The sequence below is a fragment of the Lithobates pipiens genome, unplaced genomic scaffold (assembly GCF_037356315.1).
Source record: "Lithobates pipiens isolate NorthernLeopardFrog02 unplaced genomic scaffold, aLitPip1_a1.2 Scaffold_8, whole genome shotgun sequence".
NCBI classification, from domain to species: Eukaryota; Metazoa; Chordata; class Amphibia; order Anura; family Ranidae; genus Lithobates; species Lithobates pipiens.
Window position 1 is genome coordinate 3,749,552 of NW_027507903.1, and position 12,545 is coordinate 3,762,096.

The 12,545-nt window shown below is 47.1% G+C and overlaps 1 protein-coding gene across 1 annotated transcript in view; it reads right to left on the reverse strand.

Moving 5' to 3' along the window:
- The window catches only part of SPG11 (SPG11 vesicle trafficking associated, spatacsin), a gene marked incomplete in the record, with an annotated part of 178,052 nt that overhangs the window by 75,782 nt on the left and 89,725 nt on the right, over positions 1-12,545 (reverse strand). Inside the window, 5 exon segments of the mRNA XM_077471981.1 lie at positions 1,854-2,062; positions 6,466-6,631; positions 6,703-6,769; positions 8,760-8,924; positions 9,044-9,189. Coding sequence (XP_077328107.1) covers positions 1,854-2,062; positions 6,466-6,631; positions 6,703-6,769; positions 8,760-8,924; positions 9,044-9,189 — 753 coding nt within the window.

Below are 12,545 nucleotides of genomic sequence, written 5' to 3' on the forward strand. Positions count from 1 at the left end.
GGGTTCAATATTGAGTTGGCCCCACCCTTTGCAGCTATAAAAGCTTCAACTCTTCTGAGAAGGCCGTCCACAAGGTTTAGGAGTGTGTCTATGGGAATGTTTGACCATTCTTCCAGAAGCACATTTGTGAGGTCAGGCACTGATGTTGGGCGAGAAGGCCTGGCTCGCAGTCTCCGCTCTAATTCATCCCAAAGGTGTTCTACTGGGTTGAGGTCAGGACTCTGTGCAGGCCAATCAAGTTCCTCCACCCTAAACTCGCTCATCCATGTCTTTATGGACCTTGCTTTGTGCACTGGTGCAAATCATTTGGTGGAGGGGGGGATTATGGTGTGGGGGTTGTTTTTCAGGGGTTGGCCCCTTAATTCTAGAGAAGGGAACTCATAAGGCGTCAGCATACAAAGACGTTTTGGACAATTTCATGCTCCCAACTTTGTGGGAACAGTTTGGGGACGGCCCCTTCCTGTTCCAACATGACTGCGCACCAGTGCACAAAGCAAAGTCGCCAATGAATTTTACTATCCATAGGAGACGCTTTAAATGCCTTTACAGGTTACCACTTTAGATATACAGAGGAGGTCTGGTGCTAGAATTACTGCCAATGATCTGACGTTTGTGGCGATACCTCACATGTGTGGGATAGTCGCTGCTTGCGTGCATGTGGGACCGACGCGCAGGTTCACCTTTGCACGCGATCTCACGGGGGGGGGAGGGGGGGATTATTATTTTTTTTCTTACTTCCTAATTTATTTCAACAGGCAGTGACAGGTACTCTTTATGGAGAGATCCGGGGGTCTCCAAGACCGCAAATCCCTCCTCTGCCCTTAAAAGTATTCAAAACAACAAGATCTGCGTTTTTGAACGCTTTCGATTTTTAAAAATGGCGACGCCGACATCCGAGTAAACCGGAAGTGATGTCATGTCATCGCTTTCGGGGTTACGTTAGCGCAGGGGTGCTCAACCTGTGGCTCTCCAGCTGTTGCGGAACTACAAGTCCCATGAGGCATAGCAAGACTTCCGACAGCCACAAGCATGACAGCCAGAGGCAGAGGCATGATGGGACTTGTAGTTTTGCAACAGCTGGAGAGCCACAGGTTGAGCACCCATGCTTTAGCGGAATGCTGGTCAAAGCCGATCCTGGCCAGCCAGTGGATGTTCCGGCTGGTCGCTTGGGTCTCCCGGTGGGACGGAAGAGTCCAAGAGAGCCACGCAAAGTGGAGGGTTGGGGGGGGGGGGGCGACATCCCCTCCTGTTGCTTGTAATAGCAAGCGAGCAGCTAGTTAGCTAGTTGCTATTACCAGAGAGCCGACAGCTGGCTCTAAATAACAGTACCGGGGTCTGCAGTAAAATCCTTCTGCCCTTAAAACCACTTTAAGGTAAAAAAATGATTTGCCTTTAGCCCCCCATTCACACCGGTGCAACTTGTCATGCGATTTAACAGGTCAAAATCGCATGAAAAGTCACACCCTGACTTGTATTGCCTGCACCATTTTTGCGATTTTAGGTGCGACTTAAATAGACAACTGTGCATGAAATCACACAGACGTCAGCCAAGTCGCACCTGAAAGCGCACCGACACGCAGCTTTGAAATCGTGCGATTTCAAGTGAAGTTGCGCAATTTCAAAGCCCAATTTAGCGTGAACTCTGCAGGGCCTATGACCGCTTTACTGGTCCAGGTTAGCATTACTTTGCTGTGCTACAGAATTGACAAATGCACCCCGCTCCCCCCCCTTCATGATAAACAGAAATTATATACAATTTAAAGGCAAAAGGTACAAAAAAAATAAAAATAAATGATTGGGACAGAGGAACATTACAGGAACCACAAAAAATCCACCGCTGTGAAGGAGAATACCTAATCCCTGTGTATAGGATTTGTGTTGGGATTCCTCCAGGTTGGATGTAGCGTGCTTCAGGATAACTTTGGCCACATTGACGTCCACCCGTAACTTGTGACTACTCACTCCAAGGAGCTCAAGGAAGCAAACGCAGGAAGAGACGATGGAGGGAACGCTAAAAGAGGACAGCGCCAACACATAGACGTCTGCAGCAGCCTGCTGGATTCTGGGAAATCAAACGGGGAAATCGTTATGAGAGAAGGACGCGGAAGATGTAATCATGTACAGAGAAGGATACGCCAGAGCAACAGGAAGACGGGAGAATTCACCCAAGCGCCCGGCGCAGATTGACGCTATGGCGGTCATTGGATGTCTACATCCCCTACAGGACTGCCCCCCCATTTACATCACCCTTCTACAGCACTGCCCCCCCCCCCCCCTTTACATCACCCTTCCACAGCACTGCCCTCCCTTAACATAAACCCCTACAGGACTGCCCCCCCTTTACATCACCCTTCCACAGCACTGCCCTCCCTTAACATAAACCCCCTACAGGACTGCCCCCTCCTTTACATCACCCTTCCACAGCACTGCCCCCCCCCTTTACATCACCCTTCCACAGCACTGCCCTCCCTTAACATAAACCCCTACAGGACTGCCCCCCCCCTTTACATCACCCTTCCACAGCACTGCCCCCCCCCCTTTACATCACCCTTCCACAGCACTGCCCTCCCTTAACATAAACCCCTACAGGACTGCCCCGCCCTTTACATCACCCTTCGACAGCACTGCCCCCCCCCTTTACATCACCCTTCCACAGCACTGCCCTCCCTTAACGTAAACCCCTACAAGACTGCCTCCCCCCTTTACATCACCCTTCCACAGCGCTGCCCTCCATTAACATAAACCGCTACAGGACTGCCCCCCCCCTTTATATCACCCTTCCACAGCACTGCCCTCCCTTAACATAAACCCCTACAGGACTGCCCCCCCTTTACATCACCCTTCTACAGCACTGCCCTCCCTTAACGTAAACCCCTACAGGACTGCCCCCCCCCCTTTACATCACCCTTCCACAGCACTGCCCTCCCTTACGAGCAAAATCCATTCCAGGAGAATGCTTGTAATCCAAAGCACTCGCATATCAAAGCGAGTTTCCCCATAGAAGTCAATGGAAACAAAAATAATTTGTTTCGCATTGACTTCTATTGCATGCAATACCGCATGTGGCCAGAGGTGGGGGCGCCGAAGAGCCTCGGAAATAATCGGGTACAGCTCGACTGAGCTCGGAAACCCTCGGAAAGGCTCGGAAACACTCGGGAACGGAGTATTTCTGAGTGTTTCCGAGTGATTCCTATTGGCTCCGAACTGTTCCGTGTGTCACCGGCGCCCCCGCACCTCTGGCCAAATGTAGTACTGCACACCCAATTGGCTTGAATCCTGCTCGTTTTGGGAGACAACACTCGCAAACCGAGTCAGGATTTTCTTTAAAAAGTTGTTTGTCCTTCAAAACACTTGTTAACCGCATTACTCATAAACCAAAGTTCCACTATATTTAAATTGTGAATCAAAGGCGTGGCGGAGCTGCAGGAATGTATACATCCCAGAACCATCACAAATACCCCTCAAATATTTAATGCCCTTATTAGCCCCACAGTCCCGGGTCTTGGAATTCCCGTAACCTTGGATTGCACCAGAGCGGTGTGTTAGGGGACCATGTTTTACCAAATTAGGTTTGATCAATACCGCGTGCCATGCCTTAATAACCGCTTTCATAGTCAGTGTTAAAAGTACCAGAGAACCCCCCCAATCCCCTATAAAGGGCGTCAAAGGACCCCAAATGTCTTGCCTCCAGGACGACTCATGCATTAGTGTCATCCGAGACCAGCCAAGTATGTGCGTGAGTGAGCATTGCCGCTAAATAGTATGTATGGAAGTCTGGGCCTACATAAGATTTTCCTACTGCATCTGCCCCCCTCTTACATTACCCCCTACAGCACTGCCCCCCCTCTTACATCACAGAACCTCCCCCCCCTGTAGTAGTGCGCTCTACCCTCTTCTCATCATCCTCCCCATAGAGTAGCCACCTTTCACATTACCCCCCCCAACAGCACTGCCCCCAAATCCCCCCCCCCAGCACTGCCCACCATTTACATCCCCCCCATAGCACTGCCCCCCTTTATATCACCCTCCACCACAGCACTGCCAACCATATCACCCCCCCCCCCCCCCCCCACAGAAGCATGCTGTGCCCTCTTGACATAGTAGCATGCTCTGCCCTCATTGGTCAGAGGGCGGGAGCTGCTGGGATTACATTTTTATATTAACCCCAAGTGATAGGACCACTCTGTGTCTAAGCAACTAATCATCACTTGAAAAGTTAACCCCCCGGTAGCTCCTGCCCTCCGTCCAATGCTGTGCCGTGTCACCTGCACTAAGTCCACAACTGTCCTGCCTTCCGCTCTGCTAATAACAGCAACGGAGGGTGGGAGGGGGGGGGGGGGGGTGGGGGGAGAAGTGGCTCCAAAATGGCTCGGTCTGGATCCAGATCACGATCCACCATTTAGTGATGCCTGGCCTACAGGGAAGTCCATGAAAGTGGCACGATCAACCAGGTATTTAGAAAAAATGAAAATAACGAAGGATGGAAAGATTCAGACCATGGGTAGAGGTGATAACTGTAAATAAAGGAGCACACAGAGAATGTTCACATGTCCTCTATGTAATGGAGATGAGGATGGGGAAAGTTGTTAATTGTCCGCCATACAGGGCATCCGGATAGTATTCACAGCGCTTCACTTTTTCCACATTTTTTTACGTTACAGCTTTATTCCATAATGGATTAAATTCTTTCTTTTCTTCAAAATTCTACAAACAATCCCCCATAAGGACAATGTGAAAGAAGTTTGTTTGAAATCTTTGCAAATTTAATAAAAATAGAAAACTAAAATATAATTATTCACAGTCTTTGCTCAATACTTTGGTGGGTCGTTGTCCTGCTGGAAGATGAACCTTCGCTCCACTCTGAGGTCCCGAGCACTCTGGAGGAGGTTTTCATCAAGGATGTCCCTGTACATTGCTGCATTCATCTTTCCCTCGATCCTGACTAGTCTCCCAGTTCCTGCAACTGAAAAACATCCCCACAGCATGATGCTGTCACCACCATGGGGATGGTATTGACCAGGTGATGAGCAGTACGTGGTTTCCTCCAGACATGACACTTGCCAATTGTTCAATCTTTGTTTCATCAGACCAGAGAATTTTGTTTCTCATGGTCTGAGAGTCCTTCGGGTGCCTTTTTGACAAACTCCAGATGGGCCGTCATGTGCCTTTTACTGAGGAGTGGCTTCCGTCTGGCCACTCTACCATACAGTCCTGATTGGTGGAGTACTGCAGAGATGGTCGTTCTTCTGGAAGGTTCTCCTCTCTCCAAAGAGAAACACTGGAGCTCTGTCAGTGTGACCATCGGGTTCTTGGTCACCTCCCTGACTAAGGCCCTTCTCCCCGATCCCTCAGTTTGGCCGGGTGGCCCACTCTAGGAAGAGTCCTGGTGGTTCCAAACTTCTTCCATTTACAGATGATGGAGGCCACTGTGCTCATTGGGACCTTCAATGCTGCAGAAATGTTTCTGTACCCTTCCCCCGATCTGTGCCTCCATACAATCCTGTCTCCGAGGTCTACAGACAATTCCTTGGACTTCATGGCTTGGTTTGTGCTCTGACATGCACTGTTACCTGTGGGACCTTCTATAGACAGGTGTGTGCCTTTCCAAATCATGTCCAATCAACTGAATTTAGCACAGGTGGACACCAACCAAGTTGTAGAAACATGATCAGTGGACACAGGAGGCACAATTTTGAGCTTCATGGTAAAGGCTGTGATACTTATGTACATGGGATTTTCTCCTTTTTTATTTTACTAAATTTGCAAAGATTTAAAAAAAAAAACTTCTTTCACGTTGTCATTATGGGGTATTGCTTGTATAATTTTGAGGACAATAATTCATTTAATCTGTTTTGGAATAGGGCTGTAACATAAAAAACTGTGGAAAAAGTGAAGCGCTGTGAATACTTTCCAGATGTATAGATGTATTTACAGTATAGTGAGTGAGCATGTCCATCCTAGAGCAGGAAGTGCATTACTTGCAGGATCAGCAGTTAAAATGACAGGAAATGGCCAGAAGTATCAAAACCAATGCAGCCACCACATCAAAAAGCCCATAAGCAGTGATATACAGTGAGACTTTGGATTGCGAGTAACGCGGTTTACAAGCATTTCGCAATACGAGCTGTTTTAAAAAAAAAGTAAAAAAACACAAGCAGGATTCAAGCCTCTGGGGTGTGCAGTACCGCATGTGACCAGAGGTGTGTGGGTAACGGTGACGCTCAGAGACACTCAGTTTCCCGAGAGTCTTCGGCGCCCCCACCCCATCTCTGGCCACATGCGGTACTGCATACACCAGCAGTGATACTGGAATGAATTATCTGCATTTTCATTGATTTCTATGGGGAAGCTCGCTTTGATATACGAGTGCTTTGGATTACAAGCATTCTTCTGGAACGAATGATGCTCGTAATTCAAGGTACTACTACTGTATTATGTTCTTGGGTTTAGATACATTTAACTTACAATGGTTGAGGATCTTTGACCTTTATTAGCTTGTTCACAACGAAAGTGTAGAACGCCATCGATGGTCGGCCACTGCGTAAGTAGAAGAAAAGATCCAGCTGCTCCTGTATGGCGTACTTACTGACCAGCCGCGGGCAGGAGAAGTGAGGGAGCTCCGTACTGCTATCTACAAACAGACAGTCTGTTAATAGTGCGCTGATCATATCTAAGAGCATTTCTATAGAAATGATTACCTACCTGCTGGTGCAAAAGGGTTTGTAGGCTGCCACGTGAAGAATTTTGACGGGTGGAAAGGTGGCAGAGACTGTAAGGAACATGGACAACAACATTATTATCTACTTCCCTACTGGGGCCAATTCTGGCATTTCCCTCCAACAAGTAAAAATCATTACTTTTTTTGCTAGAACATTACTTAGAACCCCCCGGCTAATCAGCCGCTAGGATGGCTTTTACTAAAAAATGGAAATTGTCTGCTGTTATAGTGGATGATGCCTGCAGCTGCACCCATCATCCCGGTATAACCACTCCAACCTAAGGACGTCCATGGACATCCTACGGTCGGGAAGTGGTTATACACCTGAATATAGGGATACATATACAAAGACGGGTACATTAGGTCAGAGCGTTTGAAAAAGGCACGCTCAGCTGAAATAAATGGTACTATCAAATACAGAGTCCCATTCGTGTCAACTGGGATGCAGCGGCTGCATGGACCATCAGCCACTGAATTTAACAGTAATGAAAGTGTGGGAGAGTGGCCCCAAATGCAGATAGTGCACATTCAGGGTCTGTACACCTACACTGCTGTCAAATTGGCAGCAGCAGCTGTGTCCATGCAGCTGCTGTATCCTAACTGAAATTAATATGACTGGCTGTGACGAAGATCGTGACATCATCTGCCCACCTCTACACCTAAGTCAGAGGAAACTTTTTTTCTTTTTATAAAATACAAAAGGTTTCCTGTTGTTGGAAGGCAACATGGTCTAATGTCATATTTCTGAAGTTTCTACATATCTGTTTCCTATTCCCAAAGAAAAGGTAAAGGTTTGAGTTTGTTTCTGGTTGATACAACCAAGCATTTGCTTTCCTGGGGGCGGTCTGGAATGTCGTTTCTCAGCTCTTGGCTCTGGACCGTCTGTTGCTATAACGCAAACTTGAAAGGGACCATAGTGGACAAGATGATTGATGAATGTCCTGCTACAGAAGATGAAAGGCATTGAAGATTGACCTAGGATACATAGACATGATACATGGACAATGCTGCCCCTAGAGGCCAATACAGCAGGACAGACAGTAATATAATCCTCATAAATGGTGAGTCGTAAAAAGTCAAGATGGGATGGCACTGGGGTTGGGTTTGGATGGAGTATGATTGAAGTATAAAAGACTGAACGAGTGAGAAAGCTATCTCTTTACCTCTGCCCTTATCGCTTTTGGCTTATGCCCGGGCCGCATGGCTTTATCCACCATTTCTAGCCACATCACTCTCTTTTTACCATCTGAGCCTAGCCAACAATACAAAGCCTCGAGGAAAGCCTTGTGATAAGTATCTTTGATATTCTTGTATTATGTGTTCTATTGGTATAAGTTTGTAATATCTTTCTTTAGTATTTTTTATGTTAGCGATTTCCTATGATTTTGGGAAATAAGACTTTGTTTTATTAAGCCGTGTGCTTGGTTTCATAGCCAACCTTGTATTATTGCGATATCAATAGTAACGTGATAAGAGTTTTAATAGACTAGCTAACTAGGGGAATAGACAGGTTAAAAGGTGCAATAGATATAGGGAATAACCACCCCCGAATAATAGTTATTTGCACCAATTACTTCACCTGTGAATGGCTGAGCAGCATTCAGTCCGACTACTTTGATTCGGGAGAGGAAAGGGAAGTTCCCACCCCACTGCTAAAAGAGCCCTGAATTATGGCCCTATACTTATTGCAGGGGTGCTTTTCAATTGCGAATTGTTTTTATTTATTTTATTTACATTTTTTTTTTTTTACACATTTTAAATCGGTTTTGTTTGCCTTTGGAACACGTTACATCTTCCACCCGTTTTTAGGGTGTACCATTTAACATGTTCCACCATCTGCACCCTCTCCCCCCTAGGGTGCTCTAGTAGTTCATTGATCTTCCTGGTCTCAAGTAACTTCCTGTCTGTGTGAGATATGAGCAGACAGCTGAGACTCTGCAGGAGCCTGAGATTGCACCCATGATCTGCCTTTTTTTTTACTTTAGTGACAATTTAATGTAACAGAGAATTTATCAGACAATATTGGATCCTTATACAAAACCTGCAGGAGATGGTAGAGAGTGATGTCAGGGGGTGGCGGTGTGTTGGGGGGGTGCTGAGGGAACAGCGCTGCCTTGAGCTTGGGATACGTTGCCAGGGCCATCTTAAGCAATGCAGGGTCCACATTCCATTTACAGAGGCTGGACTCCTCAGACTGCTGCAATACCTGGAGGTGAATGATGGAAACAGAAAATAGAGATGCTTCATTCACAGTAATTTAAATAGGGAAAAGGATGAAGGGGGGGGGGGGGTGTAGCTGGTAGAAAAACAGTGGCTACATCTTACCCCATCAATTCCACCGGGAGCATACATATTGGTTGCCAGAGCAAGCAATGTATGTCCCTCCAAGAGCATGCTGTTCAGACTAGGCTGGTAACCTGGCATCAGTACATGGGCGTTGGAAAGGCTGGCATTAAACATCCGGCTGGCATCTAAGATGAGGAGAGAAAAGAAAGACAAAAGGAAAACCAAACAGGGATTCCTTAACCACTTGCCTACTGGGTACTTCCACCCCCTTCCTGCCCAGGCCAATTTTCAGCGCTGTCACACTTTGAATGACAATTACGCGGTCATACAACGCCATACCCAAATTTTATTTTTATCATTTTTTTTTTGCAAGATAGAGTTTTCTTTTGGTGATATTTCATATTTTATGGGCGGCACAGTGGTGTAGTGGTGAGCACTCTCACCTAGCAGTAAGAAGGGTCGTTGGTTCGCATCCCAACCACGACACTACCTGCCTGGAGTTTGCATGTTCTCCCTGTGCCTGTGTGGGTTTCCTCCGGGTACTCCGGTTTCCTCCCACACTCCAAAGACATGCAGGTAGGTTAATTGGCCTCTGTCCAAAATTGGCCCCTAGTATATGAATGGGGACCTTGGATTGTGGGCTCCTTGAGGGTAGGGACTGATGTGAGTGTGCAATGTACAGGGATAGGGACAATTGTAGACACTCACTCAGGTTGAACTGGATGGACTGGTGTCTTTATTCAACCTTACTAACTATGAAACTATAAATCACTGCTGGGTTTTTTATTTTTTGCTAAACAAATGAAAAAAGACTGAACATTTACAATAAAAATTCTTAGTTTCTGTTATAAAATTTTAGAAATAAGCAGTTTTTCTCTTGCACTGATGTTCGCTGATGAGGCCGCACTGATATGTGGCACTGATGGGTACTGATAGGTGGCACTGATGAGGCTTCACTGATATGTTGCATTGATGGGCACTGATGGGCATTGATGAGCACTTATATAGAGGCACTGATGAGGCTGCACTGATATACTGCAATGATGAGCACTGATGGGCATTGATGAGCACTGATGAGCATTGATGAGCACTGATGGGCACTGATGAGCACTTATCAGTGCAGCCTCATCAGTGCCTGCATATAAGTGCTCATCAGTGCCCATCAATGCAGCATATCAGTGCAGTCTCATCACAGACGCCCATCAATACCCATCAGTGTTACCTATCAGTGCAGCCTCATCAGTACCTCCATATAGGTGGCACTGATGGGTATTGATGGGCAGCAATGATGAGGCTGCACTAATATGCTGCATTAATGGGCACTGATGAGCACTTATATGGAGGCACTGGTGAGGCTGCACTGATAGGTGGCACTGATGAGACTGCACTGATATGCTGCATTAATGGGCTCTGATGGGCATTGATGAGCACTTATATGGAGGCACTGATATTTGGCAAAGTGATGGGCAGCACTCAGGGCCATCTTTAATATTGATTGGGCCCTGGGCAAAAAATTTCTTAGGGCCCCCCTCCCCCCATGCAATTTGGCTCTCCACCTTCTCTGAGACATACAATAAATAGCAGCTAGACTTAAAATCGGTTTACTGTATCAGATCAGGCAGCGATTGTGATTGGTTGCCAGAGGTTGCAGCGTATCATTACTGCTTACTGACTGGTTGCTAGAGGTTACAGCACTCCTTAAGGCTCACTGATTAGTTGCTAGAGGTTACAGCACATGATTTCTGCTTGTTGATTGGCTGCTAGAGATTACTGTACAGTAATATTGCTCACTGGTTGCTGTAGGTTACAGCACATCATCTCCTCACTGCAGGGGGCATGATATACATATGAATGCTGCCTTATTTACATATCAATGATGTTGGCCTCAGCTATTTACATATGCATGTCACTAATATTTACATATGAATGCTGGTTATTTACATGTAAACACAGGGTCTGCAGGTGAGTCATCTGTACACATCAATAGGGCAGAGCTGGGCAGCATTAGTAGTAGCACTTTACACTGAGATATCGGGACACAGCACAGGACTAAAACCTCAAGGGACAAGGGAATGTAAACTGGGATATTTGGCAAGTATGAGGCAGCTGCTTTGGGCCCCACAACAATGACAGGGCCCAGGGCAGCTGCCCCTTTTGCCCTGCCTTAAAGATGGCCCTGGCAGCACTGATGAGGCTGCACTGATATTCTGCATTGATGGGCACTGATGAGCACTTATATGGAGGCACTGATATACTGCATTGATGAGCACTTATATGGAGGCACTGATGAGGCTGCACTGATATACTGCATTGATGAGCACTTATCAGTGCAACCTCATCAGTGCCTGCATATAAGTGCTCATCAGTGCCCATCAATGCAGCATATCAGTGCAGCCTCATCAGTGCAACCCACCAGTACTTATCAGTGCACCCTTATTAGTGCCTCCATATAAGTGTTTATCAGTGCCCATCAATGCAGCATATCAGTGCAGCCTCATCACTGACGAACCATCAATACCCATCAGTGCCACTTATCAGTGCAGCCTCATCAGTACCTCCATATAGGTGGCACTGATGGGTATTGATGGGCAGCACTGATGGGTACTGATGGGTGGCACTGATGAGGCTGCACTGATATGTTGCATTGATGGGCACTGATGGGCATTGATGAGCACTTATATAGAGGCACTGATGAGGCTGCACTGACATACTGCAATGATGAGCACTGATGGGCATTGATGAGCACTGATGGGCATTGATGAGCACTTATCAGTGCAGCCTCATCAGTGCCTGCATATAAGTGCTCATCAGTGCCCATCAATGCAGCATATCAGTGCAGCCTCATCACTGACGAACCATCAATACCCATCAGTGCCACTTATCAGTGCAGCCTCATCAGTACCTCCATATAGGTGGCACTGATGGGTATTGATGGGCAGCACTGATGAGGCTGCACTGATATGCTGCATTGATGGGCACTGATGAGCACTTATATGGAGGCACTGATAGATGGCACTAATGGGTACTGATGGGTGGCACTGATATGCTGCATTGATGGACACTGATGGGCACTTATATGGAGGCACTAATGAGGCTGCACTGATGAGGTGGCACTGATAAGTACTGATGGGTGGAACTGACAGGCATCACTGATGGTCATGGATTGGCAGCACTGGTGGGCACTGTTGGAGCTGCACTAATAATCAGAACACTCATGATTAATGCCCTGATTGTCAGTGCAGATGTCCCCCGTGTGGATTTGCCGGTTATCAGCTCTCTTCTCCTCACACGCTATCGGTGTGAGGAGAGGATTGCTGATAACCGGCAAATCCTATTTACATTGAGGTCAGTTGTGATTGGACACAGCTGATCATGTGGTAAAGACCTGCCGCGATTGTCTCTTCACACCGATCTGTGATCAGCTGATGACAGATCACTGCTTCTGTGCGCCACAGGGGGCACAAGCAAATGTGGGGCATCGCATGATGGCCGTCTGGCAAAGTACAGCTGGGCTGTAGCTGTCATCCGGCTATAGCTCGGT